Source organism: Misgurnus anguillicaudatus, chromosome 19, assembly GCF_027580225.2.
Source record: "Misgurnus anguillicaudatus chromosome 19, ASM2758022v2, whole genome shotgun sequence".
Lineage (NCBI taxonomy): Eukaryota > Metazoa > Chordata > Actinopteri > Cypriniformes > Cobitidae > Misgurnus > Misgurnus anguillicaudatus.
Window position 1 is genome coordinate 34,884,743 of NC_073355.2, and position 19,816 is coordinate 34,904,558.

Below are 19,816 nucleotides of genomic sequence, written 5' to 3' on the forward strand. Positions count from 1 at the left end.
ATACTTACCCTTCCCCCAGTTCTTTTTGTCAATGTTTGTGTGTTGGTGTGGTTGTCATAACACAACTACACCCTCAATGTAAATCTTCAGTATGCAATTTTTCTTAAAATAGAATTGTTAATGAAAGGAAAGGAAAAGTAAAATATATAACCTAAATTAAAGGTGTGTTTATACAGTATGTAGCTACTCTAGTCACATTAGGCCTAGTTTTTAATGCTAAAATATAATTGTTATTATATAATATAATAAATGTTATCCATAAATTTTAAAATTTACAGTTTTACACGAAATGCAGAAAAAAAATGCAGAGCACTTTTTATTACAGTTCGCCCAATTACAATTATTACTTGCAGTCCTTAAAGATGACGTTCTTTCTGCTCCCATTTTTAAACCCTAGTTAGTGTGTAATGTTGCAATAATAGCATAAATAATACCTGTAAAATGATAAAGCTGAAAGTTCACTGCCAGGCAATATATTTTCTTTAACAGAATTCGCCTTTCAAAGCCTACAGTGAACGGCCGTTTTGGACTACAGCCCTCTACTTCCTGCTTTAATGACGTCAGTAGAACAGTTTTTTGACTAATCTCCGCCCACAGGAATACGTCAGTCGCCAGCTAAGCTAATGGCAAGCTAAGTTGCTATCGAATCACAACAAACTAAACAAACTACACCATCAGAACTCGATAAGTATTTCTGAAGGAAGGACTTCATAGAACAAGAGGACATCAGACCGTTTTGAGGACAGTGAAAACAGCGCTATACAGATAAGTAAATTGTGTGAAAAATACTGCGTTTTTACACGTGAAATATGAACACCCCTACTGAAAAATCCAGCTAAAACCAGCATAAGCTGGTAGCTGGTTTTAGCTGGTTGTAGCTGGTTTAAGGTGGTTTACGCTGGTCCTCCCAGCCTGACAAAGCTGGTCATGCTGGTGGGCCAGCTGGTATTCCAGCATGACCAGCTAATTCCAGCTAGACCAGCTTAAAATGTGACCAAAACACAGCTAGACCAGCTTGCTACACCAGCAAAACCAGCTTCCTACACCAGCAAAACCAGCTAAAACCAAGCTGGGGACCAGCTAAAACCAGCTCACCAGCTTATGCTGGTCTTAGCTGGATTTTTCAGTAGGGACATGTTATATTGCGCACTGTAAACACAATCAAAGCTTCAAAAACACAGAAAGATAGAAAAATGGTTATATAGGTTGAATGTTATATAAGTTGAATGTGCCAGCTCAAATTTGGGTTCAAGTCTGTATGAGAAAAGTTCAGTTTCCATTTCCAAAAGTAGGTGTGGTGTTTACATTAAAACAGGAATGTCAACGTGCTGCTGAACATTGGAGCTGCATTGTGAAGAAGTGTCAGGTAGTGATTTTTAATGTTTTTTAGTGTACAATATTAAATTATTTGTAACATTACATTATATTATATTATATATAACATTATATGATATATAACATTCATAACTTAATTATCACACCAAACATTTTACATAGTTTATTGATGAGAAGGATTGTTTTGCTTTACATAGAGATAAGTAGTCTACTGTCTGGTACCAATTGTTATAGTGTGCTTTCTAAAATAGCTTTTACATTGATATTTTAAAGGGTATGCAGGATTACCATTCATCTTTAAGGCAGTGGTTCTCAAACTTTTTTAGCGTGCGGCCCCCTTGTGTACGGTGCATTCCTTTGCGGCCCCCCAAAGAAAAGGTATGACAAAACTAAATTCTAATATGTAACATTTTAATTAAAAAAACATATTAAATTATACAAAGTAGTTCTGTTGGTTAGTAGGCTTATTTTTTAAGTTTAATAACACAGAATTCATGATAAATGAATGTATTTTATAAATGTCATAAAACTGGGGGCCCCTGACACCATCTCACACACCCCCCAGTTTTGAGAACCACTGCTTTAAGGGAAAATGAAAATTACAGTAGGATATATTTTATTTTTATATTTTTTACTAGTTTCAGTGTGCGAGATCTTTCTTTTGTTTTGAATATTACTGTATAAAAAGTTGCACTCACATTTTTAAGTTAATTTAACTTAAAATGACAATTAATTTCAACTTTCTTGACTAGTGAAGATTTGCGAAATAATTTAAGTTAATTAAGTTGATTTAACTTAAAAACAATCAGACTCTGAGTTGTGGTCTGGGCCGTGGAGCAATCGCAGGCTTGAATAACAAGAATAACAGGAATATCTGAGTAGACAGAAATCCAACTTAGAACATAAATAACACACACATACCTTTTTCCATATATTATTAACAAAAAATGAACAGAAGAGTTTTTATAGGTAGATTTTGTAGGTTTTTAGTAAGCATCTATGTAATGTGGTTGTTCAAACATGATATGAGACAGGATCTAAGTGCAGATAGTTAAGTTTACTATAATCCAATAATCCATGGTATGACAAAAAAAAAACCCAGAAACAATAATAACCGTGACATGACACGAAGACAGCACATACAATACATTTAATAACCAACAAGAGACAATGGAAACATGATGGCTATATATACAGACAGTGAACCAATAAAAACATGACACATAGAACAAGGGAACCAATGAGAACATGACAAATCAGATAACAGAGAAACTAGAGACAAACGTGGCAATGAACGATATCAAAATAAAAGACATGAACACATAATAAAAGTCAGTTTATTTACTTGTATGTTCTCTTTAGCAGAAACAAGTGGATTTAAAACAACAATACTATGAATAACTTATTTGACCTTTTCCGCCAAAACAAGACAAAGATGGCTACAATCAAAGACCCAATGATGCTTCTCCGTCATCTCAAGGATAATGATATTATTACAGAAAACCAATATGTAAGCTTGATTTTGTTACCCTTATCATGGATGTCAAATAATAATAACTTTTATTCTTTTGTATGCTACTACACATAAGCAAGACCATTCAGGGCTGCATTTTCCAAAAGCATTCTAGGCCTAAGTAGGTCCTAAAAACGATAATACGAATCAGGCTTAGGGCCGTTTTCCAAAAGCATTGTAACTTATGTAATACTTGAAAATCCTTATAGATCTATGAGTGCTCTGAAGTAATCGTGAATCCATAAGTGCATGGCAACGCAAGAGGTTTCGAGGTCACTTGTATATGACAACTGGCAACTTGTCTTGGCTTAATCTTTAGGGGAAAGCGGAGTCGAAAATAACACAGGGCGAAAATAACAAATCGATTTTCTTAGGACCCTGACTCCATTGTATTTTATGCTATGACAGCACGTTCAGCAGGTAACCATTGGTAGGGTTGCCAGATATCTCATGATTTCGTCATCATTTACTTTCTTTTGTGTTACTAAAGAAATAAACAAACTCATACAGGTTTATGAGTAAATAATACCAGAATTTTCATTTTTGGGTGAACTATCCTTTAACCTCATAATCCAGCAGTGTCATAGTGGTTTCTGTGAAGAATAGCCTAAAAAAAATCACTGATTCAGTGGGTGTGGGTGTTTTTAAGTGCTAAGATCAATCGTTATCGGGAAACGCAGCCCTGGACAGTACAGTTTTTTTTTGTACTGTTTTATACCAGCAAGTGGTACATTTTCTAAACTCTAATACATTTTTAATACACAGTTGTACCACAGCTAGAAATACAGCAGAGTGCAGTTAATGCAGCAACAAATAATGCACGCTAGCCTACATTGCTCAACTTTATAGAGATATTGAAAAAAAAATTAAAAAACTCTAATTTACTGTAATTAAAAATGCTGTGTCTGGTTTTTCTCAATATTTTTCTGTTTAATATCTTCTTTTATCATTAAGGAAATATATGAGCTCAATAGCAATGAAGACAGTGTGTACAAACTTTTGGAGTTTATTGAAAGCCGTAAACAACCTCATGTTGAAAAGTTCTGGAAGTGTGTAAACCAGGAGCATATTTTGACACGGTATCCTGAACTCTCTGAACTGATTAAAAATGTAAACACGAGGGGCTTGAAGGGCAATGGTGAGATTTACCAAGCTGGACCATCATCACAGAGCACTAACACCCAGAAGAAGACACCTGGACAAATCAAAAAAAGTGAGTTCACTAAGCAGAAATACTAATATAGCCTACACCAAAAACCAAACCTGTGTGTGTGTGTGTGTGTGTGTGTGTGTGTGTGTGTGTGTATGTGTGTATACTATGGAAGTTTTTTTCTGATTTTTTCTGATTTTAAATTAATTAATGAAACAAAAAAAAAATGATTTACTATTTTGTGCCAAAATGTAAAATATATGATAATGCATTTTCGCTGTCAAATTGAAAAGTAAAATTCAGTTGATGATTTGACATTTCATTTTCACTATCTTGAACATGCGTTTTCGTCGATCGGATCACAAGTGTATGATGTTAATGCCAGGTGTAAACGGTGTTCAAAACGTTTTGAGCTCATCCACTTTCGACCACTTTCAACCACATCCAGAGGTAGTCGAAACCACTTTCGATCGGATCGCTTCGGAGTTTCGGAACGCACATGTGGTTGAATGCGTTCGAACAGCCACACGCGACCGCCTTCTCTCCGCCCATTTATGTAATCTGAGGTATTAAACACAAGTTTTACGTCTTTTTTGACTTCTGGCGTGAACATATGGTGAACAGTGCTATTTTTAGCCTTTCATTGATAAAGCTAAAGCGGCTGATCTCCGTAGTTTCGCTTTGAAAGCGTGTGAAAATTCAGAGAAAGCTCTTACATACACACGTACAAAACACTGTGCAGCATGTTTACTTGCTAAACAAGCAGTGGACTCCGACATAATATTAGTTTGCGTCCATAAACTCTTTGAATTAGAGCGGAGAGACTCGCCCACTGTCTCACAGACCACCCCCTCACAGTATTCAGGACAGAAGCGGTCGAAAGTGGACAAAAGAGACGGATTTAAATACCAGTTGTAAACGTGATGTGTCTCTCTCATCCACTTGTGATCCGATCGATGAAAACACATCTTAATACCAAGTGTAAACAGCCCCTAAGACTCAATGTACTGAAAAAATGAAGCATTTTTGTCAAATCAACATATAATTTATGTTTTATGAACTTAAAAAAGTAAGTTTAACAATTTCAACTTGATTTTATAAGCCATTTCAACTTATCACAAGCCAAAATTAAAATAGTAAGTTGAATTGATTTGCAAAATCAAGTTGTTTTAACTTCATGCTGCACTTTTTTTACTGTCTGAGGCAGTGTGGCCATGCAAGCTTGCTGACTTTAGGGGTTTTCACACTGCGCTTAACCCTGGGTTATCTTCATTCTAAACCCTGCTTTTAACCCTGGGTTAAGGAGCGTTTCACACCTGTAATTTGAAAGCGGTGTTAGCACCGCTTTTTACCCAGGGTTATGAAACCCTGCTCCGGAGCAGGGTTAGCACCGCATTTGTGGTGTTAACCCCACATTGCGGTGCCAAACGCATGCAGTGCGAAACGAAGCAGGGTTACAATGTTATGACCCTAATTAAACACAGCTGAAGCAGCTAATCAAGGTGTTCAGGGTTGCTTGATAATTACAGACAGGTGTGTTGGAGCTGGGTTGGAGACTCCTGACCCAGGGTCAAATTATGAATACCCAGGGTTATCTCTTAACCCCTGGTTAGGTTTGAACAGTGTGAAACATGAAAAAAAATAACCCAGGATTCCGTTAACCCTGGTTTTAGAATAACCCAGGGTTAACAATTTCAGGTGTGAAAAGCCTATTTATTGCTAGATTAAACAACCTTTAGACCCCTTTAGCGATGTTTCTTTCCATATGGATGAACCTCTGTACGCATTCTGTGACACCTGTACCATCCCAATGTTTCTCTCTCTGCGTCTATACTCTGTACATTGAGCTGAGCAGCATTCAGTTAAGACGATACGGAGCTGACGCGTAAATGAACTGCACACATACAAAACAGTATTTCAATGCAGTCACTTATCTGTATTGTTGGTTCCTCCTTTGTTTTGAAATGTAAACCATTCTTAAAACACTGTTTTGTACTTGCAAATCTCATTCAGTTCAGCTCTTTACAATCTAAGCTGAACTGAATCTACTAATGCAAATGTTGTTTTGTTTGAATGAGTGTTTGAATCAGCTCTGAGAGCAGAGAAAACCTTCCATAGTATACAGCACAAATGTTCAATTTTATGGTCAGGTCTTCGTTATACTGTATGCAACAACATCAACCCCCATGTACAATTTAGTCAACATTTTTGTCTTTTCAATTTTCTTCATTCAAGAGGGAAAAAAAGATCTCAACATCTTGATTAAGCACAAGAAACTGCTGCCTGTAACATGTGGGGATAAAAAAGCTGTACTGGTCAGAAAAAGACTGTTCAGTAAGTTACTTTATTATTTTATGAAGCTGAAATCACCCTCCATCATATTTGTCCTCTCCAAGGGCATCACTCATGGGCCAGGCTAGCCCCTTTTTAGGGGTGCTTCAGCACCCCTAAAAAGGAGCTGAGCACCCCTAAAACTTGGAGCAAGAAATGTATTTATTCTAAAATGTTCGTTCGTCTTTGACAAGGTTAAAGCAACACTATGTAGTTTTTTGACCTTTAAATAATGTCTCTAAAATTATTTCAGTGATAGAACAACTTTTAACTGGAAAAATTGTACTGTTGCTGCAACCCGAGCAGCCTCCTAGCTGCTACAAACACACTCTGAAAGTGGTGGTGGAGGGTAGGAAACACAGCCCCGCCCCTCCCCCTGCCTGCAGAAGAGTGTCTGATACCAGGCACTGTTGCGCTTTTCAACCACATGGGGGAGCTGTAAGTCATTTTTACATGGAAACTACATAGTGTTGCTTTAAATAATGTCCAAAACATACTCCTTAGTTTGTGGTTTAAAATTTATATGTTAAGGTAGAAAATGAAAACCTCCCCGCTTAGCAAATGGTGTCACCCTCTTCTACTTATCTGTACCTGCATCGCTTAGCCCGACCGTCATTCAGCGCGAAACACACGCAGAGTGAGAATCAGCTTGTGATGCAACTTTTTTGTTCAAATCCTACAAAATGTTTACGTTATGTTTATAATGAGCGAGTACATCACGAATCAATCTTTCAAGCCGTGTTTTTGTCTTATACTGAATCACCATGGTACACGTATAACAGTGGTGTCAAAAGTATTCATATTCATTACTCAAGTAGAAGTATAGATACTAGGGTTTAAAAAGACTTTTGTAGAAGTTGAAGTATCAACTCAAGCTTTTTACTCAAGTAAAAGTGAAAAAGTACTGGTTTCAAAACTACTTAAAGTATAAAAGTAAAAGTAATGTAAGGAAACAAATGTCATTAGAGAAAAAAGCCTAGGCCGCACCACAGGGGCCTTTTGGGCACTACCCCATTTCCTCTAAAAAATGTTTCTAAAGGCCATAATAACTATAGTGTTATTAAAATGTTAATGTTAAAAAATTTGGGATGCACTAGGGCCAGGGGTAGGCAACGTCAGTCCTGGAGTGTCGATGTCCTGCAGATTAGCTCCAACCCTTATAAAACCTTGGTTACTTGGTTTCAGGTGACTTTAACCTTTATTAGTTTGTTCAGGTCTGCTTGATTAGACCTGGAGCTAAACACTGCAGGACATCGACACTCCATGTTGCCTACCCCTGCACTAGGCTATCTGTTTCAACCACATACGGTATATGCCCATTAAAAATGAACGCATTTCAATACAATGCAAACAAATACATTAAAGCAGTGGTTCTCAAACTGGATGTCACCAGATTTGGCCAGGGGCCCCAGTTTTATAATATTTTATGAAATGCATTACTTTATTATAAATTATGTGTAATTAAACCTCAGAAAAATAAGGCTACTAAACAAAAGCAATAAATTGTATAATTTAAAATGTTTTGTTTAATTCAAATTTTAAGTTTTAGAATGTTTATGTCAATCCACTGTACACAAGGGAGGCCGCAAAAAATGTTTGATAACAACTGCATTAAAGAACCATATATGTGTACTACTGAGCATTAACATGTGCTCCATAGAGAGGAAGATATAATGACTAGTTGCCTATAAATATTGTAATGGTGCAAAAAGTCAATCTTCAGAGCAGTGCCGCTGGTGGCCAAACTTTTACAGTGGTGCCCTCTTTAGTTAAAAAACAACAAAATCACACACTATAGTATGTGTGAGAATACAAATATGCTATTGTTATCATTTATAATTGTATTTTGACAGCAACACAAACTACAAATATGCAATTATATATTATAGCCTATATTTCTGCATCTGTACTTGTGTAGCTAATGCACTTTTGTATACTTTACTTTAGTCAGTATAAATCCAAGCAATTTTGGAGAATTACTAAATGTCTTTATTGTAAGTAAATTAAAAGTCAGGTTTAAGGAAACAGCTGATGTCTATTAACAAAAGCAAAAGTTGGTATGTATGGTTATGTGTTTTATTGATTTAACACTCAAGCATTCAGCTAAGTAGGTTTTGTTAATGCAAATAAAATTGACGGCAGTTATTAGCATATACAAAACAACAATGTCTTTAGCATAGATATCTTTGCCATGCTTCAAAACGCAACGCAGCACAATGTCATATAAGTTGAACAACTGAAGTTACATGATATAAATTGGTATTGTTACACTATTTAAATCACACAGATGAGTTGGTGTCAGCAGCCAGCTATACATTTACACAGGCTTGTGAATGTGAACTGACCTGAAAGTGATGCGCGAGTTTTATTTGGTACTTTTCCATTTGAAGACAGAATGCCGCGTTCTGTTACTGTACAAACAGATGGCGGATGATATTAAAGCATCGCGAGGGGAGACACTCTGCATGCTTTCTAATCGCTCTCGCGGTTCTTTTATGTTTCTCTGTGCAGCGCTATCGAACAAACTTTTGATCATCTGCAGTCAGCTGGGGGGCGGGGATTGCGTACAAACCAATAGGGAGTCGAAATGGTGTATGTTTATACTTCTCAACCAATCACAATCGCATTCATCTGGATGATGCAATTTATCAAGATAGTTTTTTTAACGATGACAAGCCGGAATGTAAAAAAAGAAAACAAGTTGAAATTAATAGAAGTAACGAGGCGATTTTTTAAATTTAAGGAGTAGAAAGTACAGATAATTGCGTGAAAATGTAAGGAGTAGAAGTAAAAAGTCGTCTGAAAAATAATTACTCAAGTAAAGTATAGATACCCAAAATATCTACTTAAGTAAGGTAACGAAGTATTTGTACTTCGTTACTTGACACCTCTGACGTATAATAAGTGTTTATTTTCGGATTATGTTAGTCCGGCGGGTACCCGCGCGCTGCGGAGTAGCACAGTACCTGTGTGACTTGTCCATAGACGGAGAGAAGTAGCGCCGGTTACAATGTTCTTCCGCAAGACGCATGCAGTTTTGTGTGTCTCATTGTAGTTGCATACGTGTGTCTCCGTTGTTAAAGTTTATTGTATGATTTTGTTAATTTGAGACTTATTTTAACAATCGGGAGTCATGTAAACATGACGTCACGTGCGTCTTTTCTGGTCAGTCGTCATGAAAACATGGCGTTTGGAACAGAGTGAAAACAAACTACATATCACTGTGTATACCGGTAAGTTATGTGTGAAATCACTAACTGTCTGACTATCAAACTAGACCTTTTTTTTTTAGTTTGTCACATGTAGATTAATATGAAGGTGATAACGTTTTTAACCCTTAGTGCAGGAGTCACAAGTGTTTTGTTTTAGACATATAGTAAAGGTAATGGTTCAATTAAAGGACTGTTAAAAGAAAAGCTGCAAATTAACAAACTATTAATAAACCTACCATATATTGTAGGCATAAAAGTTATAAATTCGGAGATTTGTCATTTTGGCAAAGGCTTAAAACGATACACTGTATATTCACATAAAACCATACCCACACTGCTGCTGTAGCCCACCTTTTGTCCTGAGACTTTAATATGGCATTAATGGCAAAAAAGTGCTAGCTCGCCATTAATTCGAAATAAAAAGGTTAGCAAAAAAATGCATCTCAAACCTCATCAGATTGATGCTTTAAAATGTGTAATTTTAAAAAAATTCTAAGGGGGAGCATGCTCCCAGACCCTAGAGGGGTAATATTCTTCTCATCTTTTTCACCCCTGAACCGTTTTCATGCCTGAAAGGTCTCCATAAAAATCTGGATGTTGGAGTTTGTTGAACCAATGTTAAAATTATAGTTATTTTACAATAGACATATTATTGGTTTCTGTAGGAAAAAAGAGTGGGTTGTGGCAGCGGAGCTCATTGGGTGCTCAGCACCCCTAAAGCTCTAACCCTAGAATCGCCTCTGGGCATCACTACAACCAAAATGATATCCCACAATTTTCTGTCATCCTGTCTATGTTTACATGCACAAAATTTTGTCAATCCCACTGAATTTACTCCAATTTAAGGTTACGACAATACAGTTTACATGCGCCCTAAACATTGCAATCTGATTAAAATTTTTGTTTGCATGTACATTATATATAATACGTAACAAACGTCTGTGCAAGCGCACAGCCAGGGTTACCAGATTCGCATATCAAAACCAGCCCAATGGACATTAGAAAATATCCCAAAAGCATCCCAATGGGTATTTACAGCCCAAATGCCATCCTTTCATCTTTAACCCGCAGGAAAAGAACTTGTGGAAACAATTTAAACTGTATCCCAAATCTGCACTCAAAAGTAGAGGACTTGGCAACGCCACGTAATGCACAGCATCTCTCGTCGAGTTCACGCTTTATCTATGGATAAATGTACAAAGTCAAAGTTGCCTTGCTATTGCATGTTTCTGTGACAAGAATCATCACAGGTAAATATGAACTTAAACACAATTCTTCTGTGCATGTGCACAATATATTTTTGCATCTGACTGAGAAAATATTACGATTCACGCGTTTACGTGCATACTTTTCTCCTGCTGATCGGAGATTGGACTACACCACCCCCTTCAATACGATCCAAATTTGCATCCGATCATCCTCAATCGTATTGATTAAGGTGTTAACATGAAGGCTTTTCAATCTGATGGAGCCATCAATGCGATTACAAACAGATTATTTGTTTGCATGTAAACGTAGCTAATGTAATGTAGCAAAAAAGGGGCCTTGTAAAGATTTTTTTTTTTTTAAAGCGTTAAGATTATGAGCAGTGCCCAGAGAAAAAAACTTCAATGACGACTTTAATCTTCAAAATCATTTTGAAAGTGTAGATTTTGATGAATATTATTTCACATCCCATTTCACTCTTCCTTTCAGATGAAAAGAATTTTATTTACATAGGGGAAAAGTACATAACCCCTGGAGAACTTGAGAAATTGGGTGGAAAAGGGACACAAAAAGACTGGAAAAAAAGCATAAAATGCTATGGATACACCCTTAAGACTCTCAATAAGGTGAGAAAAGGAATAACTGATCATGTATATTGCCCACTTTTACTTAATTTAAATAAGGAAATTAAACATTAAACTAAAGGTTACCCGTGTTGTAACTTGGTCCCTTTACTTGTTTTCAGATGGGTCTTTTAAAGTTGCCTAAACTTACGGGAATGAAGGTTACTGCTCGTAAATGACATTTTCATTCATTCTAATTTCATATTTCATGGATGTGCTTCACTTTATTTAAAATTAGTTGTTGAATGTGTCTTACTAATCATTCTTTCACTTACTAATAACTATTAACTAAATACAAATATAATAGTACACATAGTTAATATAAACAATAATAATATACAGTAACAAAATAAACCTTGTATAGAATTTACACGCAGCCGATATGTAACATTTAATAAAAAATTCTTTCTCTCGAGTGTCACTTGAGGAAATGTTACATTTCTATCAATAAAATATATATAATAAAGGTTGGATCCGTGTTTTATGTGATTTTGCTATAGATCAATGGGATTTGGTGAGATTTCCTGACAGAGATTTGCGTCTTTGTGGATTCTCCGCTAGTTTCCGTGCATTTTCTTCTTCCTCTCTCCAGAGCTCGCGTTTCTTCCTCTCTAACTCCTCATCTTCATAATTCTCCTCCAGCTCTCTCTCTCCTTTTGTGCTATCTCTCTTTCTCTCTGCTGCAGTATCTTCTTCTGTTTCTCTTTTATCTTCCTTTCTGAGGCTGGGAAAAGGGACGTTGTGTAGCCAGAGCCGGATTAAATAAATGGACTACACTAGGCAGGCTGCATTTTTTGCCCCCCCCCCCCCCCCCCCATCGAGGTTATTTATGAATTGAAATTTGAAACTTACCAAAGTTACTAATAAAAGTTAATTCACATTTTACATAGCCTAGTCTTTGGTTACAAATTGGTTGTTTGTATGCCAAATTAAGTCATGTTTTGTATATTAACCAGTCTATCAGACAATTTTTTGCTAAATTTATTATTTATACGTGATTACACGGCTCTATTAAATGCTATTAAATTATCCTCACCTTGTCCATTGGGAGTGTCATTGTTAAGGCAGTAGTACCAGTAAATAACCAATAGGTGTCAGTAATCCGCGGGAGAGCTTCGCTGCATATTTCTCTTCAAGATTGAGAATCGCAACGAAATCCTCGTCGAGCAACACGTCCACTGAGGTAAATGTCCTCAAAACACTGGTTATTTATGTTTCAGTTATATGAATTATATAATAACAGTTTTTATATTATGTATAAAAGTTTTATCTCGAAGTAATGGTAGTGCTAAAGTTTAATGTATCGTTTCTGAGGCTGCTAGATTTTTCTTTACGCTATTCACGTTTGTGAAGTGAATTTAAAGCACATATTGCTTTCATTTGACTTAGTTAGCCACTATCCATTGGTTTTGTTATCATGTTTGGTATCTAACGTGATTTTCGTGGGGCTTAAAGAAAAAAAATCTTGACCCCGCTAGTTCTGCCATTGCAGTCATGAATTATTATGCAAGGAACTGTTTTTTTTTTGCCTCATTATTATACGCAAACATGCCTTATGGGAAATGATCGTTTGTCCTTAATTCATTTATTTTTTGCAGCAACCATGTGTGTGTCCTTACAGAAACTCTGTCTGGTATAGAGTGTAACGATGAACTTGAAAATCAACCATTCTGATGACTGGCGTCCCCATCCGAGTCTCCACCTCAGACAACAACAGTCACAAACTCACAAACACAAATACACTCAGTAATGGGCTTAATAAAGAAAGACTTAACTATGATTTTATCTGTGTTAACCTATGATATCAATTATTGATGTATTTTAAATATTTACGTATTACTAGGCTTATATGCATTGAAGTTTGAACATGTATCTAATATAATACTTTAATTAAATTGAATGTTTTGGATACCACCATTAAATTATTTTGTGCATGTAAAACACAAGCAGCAATGTTTTTATTGAATTCAATTTTGAATTAAATTGAATGTTTTGGATACCACCATTAAATTATTTTGTGAATGTTAAACACAAGTAAATGTTTTATTTATTGGAGATAAAATGGCTGTTTAATTAATATAATACTTCTGTTTGTTAGGCACTAACACAAGTGAAAATAGTTAGGTTTAAGTACATTTATTCAAACTCGATAGCTGTAATGCTTCTGTGCAGAAGGAAGCCCGTGAGCCACGAAGGTAAGTTTGCGAGCAGATTCATTTCCACTTATTAGACAGCATAGTCCGCTCATCGTGTTTTGTATTGCATCACTTATAGATCGTAAACCTTTAAAATCAAGTTTAGTAAGATGTAACCAGTCAGCTTTGGTTAACTATTGAAGCATCGTCTTTAAGGCTCAATGTGACTGCAGTATTTGTTGAACACTGCTGGCAGCGGCGGCGTTTGTGTCCGTACCATTTTTATCAATGAGAGCATACGCTCTTATCTCTCTGCTCCCGAGTCATAAAGCTCGTCTTTAATGAAACAATGTTTAATAACTTAAAAAATATGGCGTTTTTTTAATTTCCTGAAAAATAATGGTTTTGAAGATACGGGGATTCTGCCCGACAGCGGCGAAATTGTAGATGGGACATTTGTAAAAAAAAAAAAATTCCCCCTCTGTCTGGGCCCCATCCCGCCAATCGGGCCCTAGGCACGTGCCTAGTTTGCCTTTGCGTTAATCCGGCTCTGTGTGTAGCAGCTTCTGCTATTAACGGCCATCAAGGTCTCAATCTTCTCCAGAAGTTTGCTCACCTGCTCAGAGTCTTCCACGTCCTTATTATTGAAGAACACAAATCCACCGCTGCATTTACAAATGAAGTCCCTGAGGTCTTTGTCTGAGCTGGCGATGACATCATTTGGAGTCTTCCCCTCCAGACGATCCCTGTGTGTAAACAAAATAACAGTGTACTTCCAATCGTCCCTCCCGATCATGTTTTCGATCAACTTATGCATGTTCTTATCCTCATTTGTTAAGTTTCCTACAGGTAGGACCAGCAGAAACACGTGTGGTCCTGGCTTATAGAGCGAAACAGATTTTAAGATCTCACTGATCACAGACTTTTCCATTCGATTGACTTTAACCAGTCCTGGAGTGTCGATTATGGCCACAGGTCGGCCGTTGATGTTTCCGGATGCCCTTTCACAGATCTGTGTCACTCTGCTCAGCTGCATGTCTGTGTTGAAAGCGTGACACCTGAGGATGGTGTTTCTAGAAGAGCTTTTACATGATCCTCTCGCTCCCAGTAACAGGATGCACAATAGGGAATTATCGCGCTGATACGTAGTACTTTTGATACGTAGTATCTTTGTGCACATCCACTTCCGGTGGATCGTAATGCCAGTTCTGCTGGTCCAGAAAAGTTGTTGAGAAAGGTATGTAAAGGAAAAAGGATGTAAAGTAAAAGTACAGATTTGTTGCAACGAAGTAACGAAGTAAAAGTCAAAAGTATGCACTATAGATTCTACTTAAGTAAAGTACAAATACGTGGAAAATTTACTTAAATACAGTAACGAAGTATTTGTACTTCGTTAACTGCCTAACAGGACGTTAGATACCTAACTTAATTGCGCCGGAAGTGGACATGCAAAAAGTTGACCCGCCCACGAAACCCAGAATCATGATAATCCCCTATTCTTCGGTGTCACCTGAAAATAAGATACAGTAATTCAATTCAATTCAATTCAATTTTATTTATATAGCGCTTTTCACAAGTGTTAATTGTTGCAAAGCAGCTTTACATGAGAAGATGTAGAGGAGAACACAGAAAATCAATAGATAATATAAGAAGTAGAGAAAGCGGTTAAACCGTACAAGCGAGCATATTAATAAAGTAACGTATACTGTAAAGTGCTAAATTAAGCCAAAGTTGGCTGACTCTCCCTGGGATTAAAAACCCTCTAGGAAAAAAAACCCAATGGGAAAAAGTCCTAGAAGGACAAAAACCCTTGGGAGGAATTAATATATATTTATATATATATATATATATATAGAAACGGTAGGGATAGGAGGCGGGTAGGCGAATTAAACTGGTTTAGCCGGTGGTCGTTGGTCGGGCATCGGCTGGTCATCACGTTGAAGGACAGCCAGTGGATCAGTGATGCAATGATCTTCACAGCAACCGGAACTGGGTCTGTTTGTCTCATGGTCCTCGTGGTTGAGGACGAGACAGGGAGAGAAAAACAGAATTCTATTAGCGTAGGGGCCGTTCGCATGCAATGCAGGTGTCAAACATTATAGTGGTTCAAGTCGGCTCGGTTCCAGACAGGCTAACTTTTGCGGCATAAGTATATTACCCATGAGGTATGTGAGTGCTTTGTTCTGGACAAACTAACTACTGCGGGAAATGTACATTTACTGGACATTTTATTTGAATGCTTTGTTAAAGAAGAATGTCTTAAGTTTAGATTTAAATTGATCGACTGTGTCTGATACTCGAACATTGTTTGGTAAATCATTCCAGAGCTTAGGGGCTAAGTAGGAAAAGGATCTACCACCTTTAGACACTTTTAATATTCTAGGGATAATTAAGTGACCAGAATTTTGTGAGCGCAGTTTACGTGATGGATTGTATTCTGATAGTAGTTCTTTAATATACGAGGGCGCTAGGCCGTTTAAGGCTTTGTAGGTGATTAGTAATATTTTAAATTGTATACGATATTTAACTGGTAGCCAGTGTAAAGATGCCAGAATTGGACTGATGTGGTCATACTTTTTAGATCGAGTAAGCACTCTTGCGGCGGCGTTTTGAACCAGCTGTAGCTTGTTTACCTGATTTGCATGGCATCCCCCGAGTAACGAGTTACAATAGTCTATTCTAGAGGTCATAAAAGCATGTATAAGCTTTTCTGCGTCTGATGCAGACAGCATATGGCGTATTTTTGAGATATTTCTAAGATGGAAGAATGCTGTGCGGCAGATGTTGGCGATATGACTATCAAAAGATAGATTGCTGTCGAACATTACGCCTAAATTCTTAACCGTGGAAGATGGCACCACCGTGCAGCCATCTATGGGCAACTTGTAATCTGACATATTATGTTTGTAGCGATTCGGTTCAATAATAAGTATCTCTGTTTTATTGGAGTTTAGCATAAGAAAGTTTTGTGCCATCCAGTCCCTAATATCACTAATGCAGTCTGTTAGCTTAGAAAACTGGTGGGTTTCGCTAGGATGCGACGAGATGTAAAGCTGGGTATCATCCGCATAGCAGTGAAAACTTATGTTATGTTTCCTGATAATGTCTCCTAGAGGTAACATATATAACGAGAATAGGATAGGGCCTAGAACTGATCCCTGAGGTATGCCGTATTTAACGGGGGAGTGATATGACTCTTCCTCATTTACATAAACAAAGTGATATCGATTGGTTAGATACGATCTGAACCAGGCTAACGCCTGACCACTGATGCCAACATAGTTTTCTAGTCTATTGAGTAAGATTGTGTGATCTATTGTGTCAAAGGCTGCACTAAGGTCTAGTAATATAAGGATTGAGATTTCACCACGATCGGATGTTAATAGGAGGTCATTTGTAACTCTAAGCAGCGCTGTCTCTGTGCTATGGTGGGGCCTGAATCCTGATTGGAACTTTTCATATGTATTATTATTTTCTACGAATGTGCGTAGCTGGCTTGCCACTACTTTTTCTAATATTTTAGAAAGAAAAGGTAGATTTGAGATTGGTCTAAAGTTATTAAGATCTCCCTGGTCAAGGTTTTGCTTTTTAATGAGCGGTCTAATAACTGCTAGTTTGAAAGCTGTTGGAACGTATCCTAATTCTAGAGATGAGTTAAAGATATTAAGTACAGTGTCTGACACTACATGAAATACCTCTTTTAGTAATTTTGTGGGAACGGGGTCTAGTATACAGGACGATGATTTGGATGACGTTACTAGTTTAGAGAGCTCTTCTATTGTAGTAGGATTAAATGACTCAAGATGTTCGTTTGGTAATCTAGTGGAAAATGTACTATTGGGTAGAGTGATGGCTGCTTGCATAGTTTCTATGTTTTCCCTAATAAACATAATTTTGTTAGTAAAGAAGTTCATGAAGTCGTCACTATTGTGTTGGAGTTTACTATTGGTTTCTGTTTGTTCTTTGTTTCTAGTCAGTTTCGCAACTGTGCTAAATAGAAAACGAGGGTTGTTATGATTTTCTTTAATAAGCGTACTGAGATAGGTAGATCTGGCAGTTTTAATGGCCTGTCTGTAGTGTTGAACACTCTCTTTCCATGCTGAACGCCATACCTCTAACTTTGTGCTTCGGTAATTTCTTTCCATTTTTCTAGCTACTTTTTTAAGGGCTGCAGTATGATGGTCATACCATGGAGCTGGCGGTTTTTCTTTGATTCTCTTTTTTCGAATGGGAGCAACGGCATCCAATGTGCTAGAGCAGACGTTGTTCAGGTTTTCTATTATTATAATATCTAGATCTTCACGGTTATCTGCTACATGTTTCATTTGGGACAGGTCTGGAAGAGTGCTAATAAAGCTATCTTTAGTGGTGGAAATTATTGTTCTGGCTAATCTGTAGCATGTTGTAGACTGAGCGGTCCTATCTAGAAGTATTGTACATGACACAAGGCAATGGTCTGAAACGGCATCGCTCTGGGGTGATATTTCGATGTCATTAATATTGAGTCCGAGTGACAGAATTAAGTCTAGTGTGTGATTACGAGTATGCGTGGGCCCTGACACGTTTTGTTTAATGCCGAGAGAATTTAGAACATCCATAAACGCACGTCCTAATGCATCTTTTGGATTATCCACATGGATATTAAAATCACCAACGATAAGAACTTTATCTACAGTGACTGTAAGCTCAGATAGGAAGTCTGCTATTTCTTTAAGAAAATCTGTGTGGTGGCCTGGAGGCCTATATATGGTAGCTAAAATGAACGAAAGTCGTTTGTTGTTGCGATCAGTTATTTCCATATTTAACAGTATTATTTCAAACGAATTAAATTTTAGGTTGGATTTATGGTTTACTTTGAATATTTTATTGTATATTGTAGCTACACCACCCCCTCTCCCTATTAGACGAGGAACATGTTTATAATAATAGTCTTGTGGGGTGGATTCGTTTAAACTGGTGTAATCGTCTGCTTTAAGCCAACCCACTTAGTATAAGTTTGAGATTTTAAACAATTTTTCAGGTGCTTACACTCTAAACCAGGGTTCCCCAAATCTTACCCTGGAGGGCCGGAGCACTACAGAGTTTAGGTCCAACCCTAATCAAACTTACCCACCTGTGATTTTCTAGTGATCATGAGGACTTTGATTAGCTTGCTCAGGTGTGTTTGTTCAGGGTTGGAGCAAAACTCTGCAGTGCTCTGGCCCTCCAGGGTAAGATTTGGGGAACCCTGCTCTAAACAATGCTAGGTTATTTTCAAACCAGTGTTGGGTCAAAAAGGGATGAGCCCAGCCCATTGGGTTGTAATTTAACCTATGCTGGGTTGTTTTAACCCATTGTTGGGTCAAATCTAATCATTTTCTGGGTTGATTCAACCCAACGACTGGGCTCACCCCATTTTGGCCCAACACTGGATGGAAAATAACCAAGCATAGATAACCAAGTTAGATTAATCATTTTTTACACAATGAATCAACACACACGTCTGCTATGAACACTTAAAGTTTGTTTGTGGGACCGTTATTGTACACCAAAAGTGAAAGGAGTGCAAATGTTACAACTTACCCTGTATAATTTAATACAATTCTATATTTATATACTAATGATGGATATTGTCCTTCATCTTTTTTCTGTTTTTTGGTGTACTTTCAGTGTCTTATTCCCCCAAACAATCCACCAACAACTAAATAAGCTATAAAGAAAATCTACTCACAATGGTTTTGAAATCCAGATCCACCGTCAAAAAAACAAAAATGCATGAATCTCAGTCCCTTCACTGGCAGTCTTGTTTAACCAGTAAGAATTGCACAAGCCCAGTGAGAATCATCTATATCACCTTCTGTATCTTCTGTCAGGCATTTTACTGATAGGAAAAACTCTATTTAGCTAGACATAATTAAACTATGTCAATGGTTTGAAGTTTGGGGATACATTAGTATGTTAGATGGGAGGGCTGGTCTTTGTGAGTGATACTGTCACTTCCTTTTACATGTTTTTGTGACACACTGCTCATGTATTTGTGCACAAAATGCAAGACCTGCATCAATAAACATTATAGTCTTTTTATGTTGTTTTAACACCTTTGCACACCTTGCACATCTGTATTTACTGTACAAATAATCTTCATGAACTGTAAATAAATAAATAAAAACCCAAATCAAATCTTCAAAATGCATGTTTTAACGTTCAAGTTTACAGCACAAATTATAAAAACAATATCACTGTAGCTTATGCTAAATGTTGTTTAAAAACTTAATACTAAGCTTTTGTCGATGTTGTGTATGTAAATATGATGATGATGTATGTAAATATAG

The 19,816-nt window shown here is 37.0% G+C and overlaps 1 protein-coding gene and 1 pseudogene across 3 annotated transcripts; one reads left to right on the plus strand and one right to left on the minus strand.

Moving 5' to 3' along the window:
* The first annotated feature begins 1,299 nt into the window (after window positions 1-1,299).
* Window positions 1,300-11,723, plus strand: LOC129436455 (uncharacterized). 3 transcript variants are annotated; one of them, XM_055194607.2, is made up of 6 exons: window positions 1,300-1,366; window positions 2,701-2,845; window positions 3,803-4,061; window positions 6,234-6,332; window positions 11,237-11,373; window positions 11,493-11,723. In XM_055194607.2, the coding sequence occupies exons 2-6, from the start codon at window positions 2,729-2,731 to the stop codon at window positions 11,547-11,549; spliced, it is 669 nt and encodes a 222-aa protein (XP_055050582.2). In that variant the 5' UTR covers window positions 1,300-1,366; window positions 2,701-2,728; the 3' UTR covers window positions 11,550-11,723. The 3 variants fall into 3 exon arrangements, with proteins under 3 accessions (XP_055050582.2, XP_055050581.2, XP_055050583.2); XM_055194606.2 differs by having other exon boundaries at window positions 1,318-1,366; window positions 2,698-2,845; XM_055194608.2 differs by lacking the exon at window positions 1,300-1,366 and adding an exon at window positions 1,607-1,713 and having other exon boundaries at window positions 2,698-2,845.
* A 148-nt stretch (window positions 11,724-11,871) lies between these two features.
* LOC141350834 (GTPase IMAP family member 7-like) lies at window positions 11,872-14,685 on the minus strand (annotated as a pseudogene).
* Between the last annotated feature and the right edge of the window lie 5,131 nt (window positions 14,686-19,816).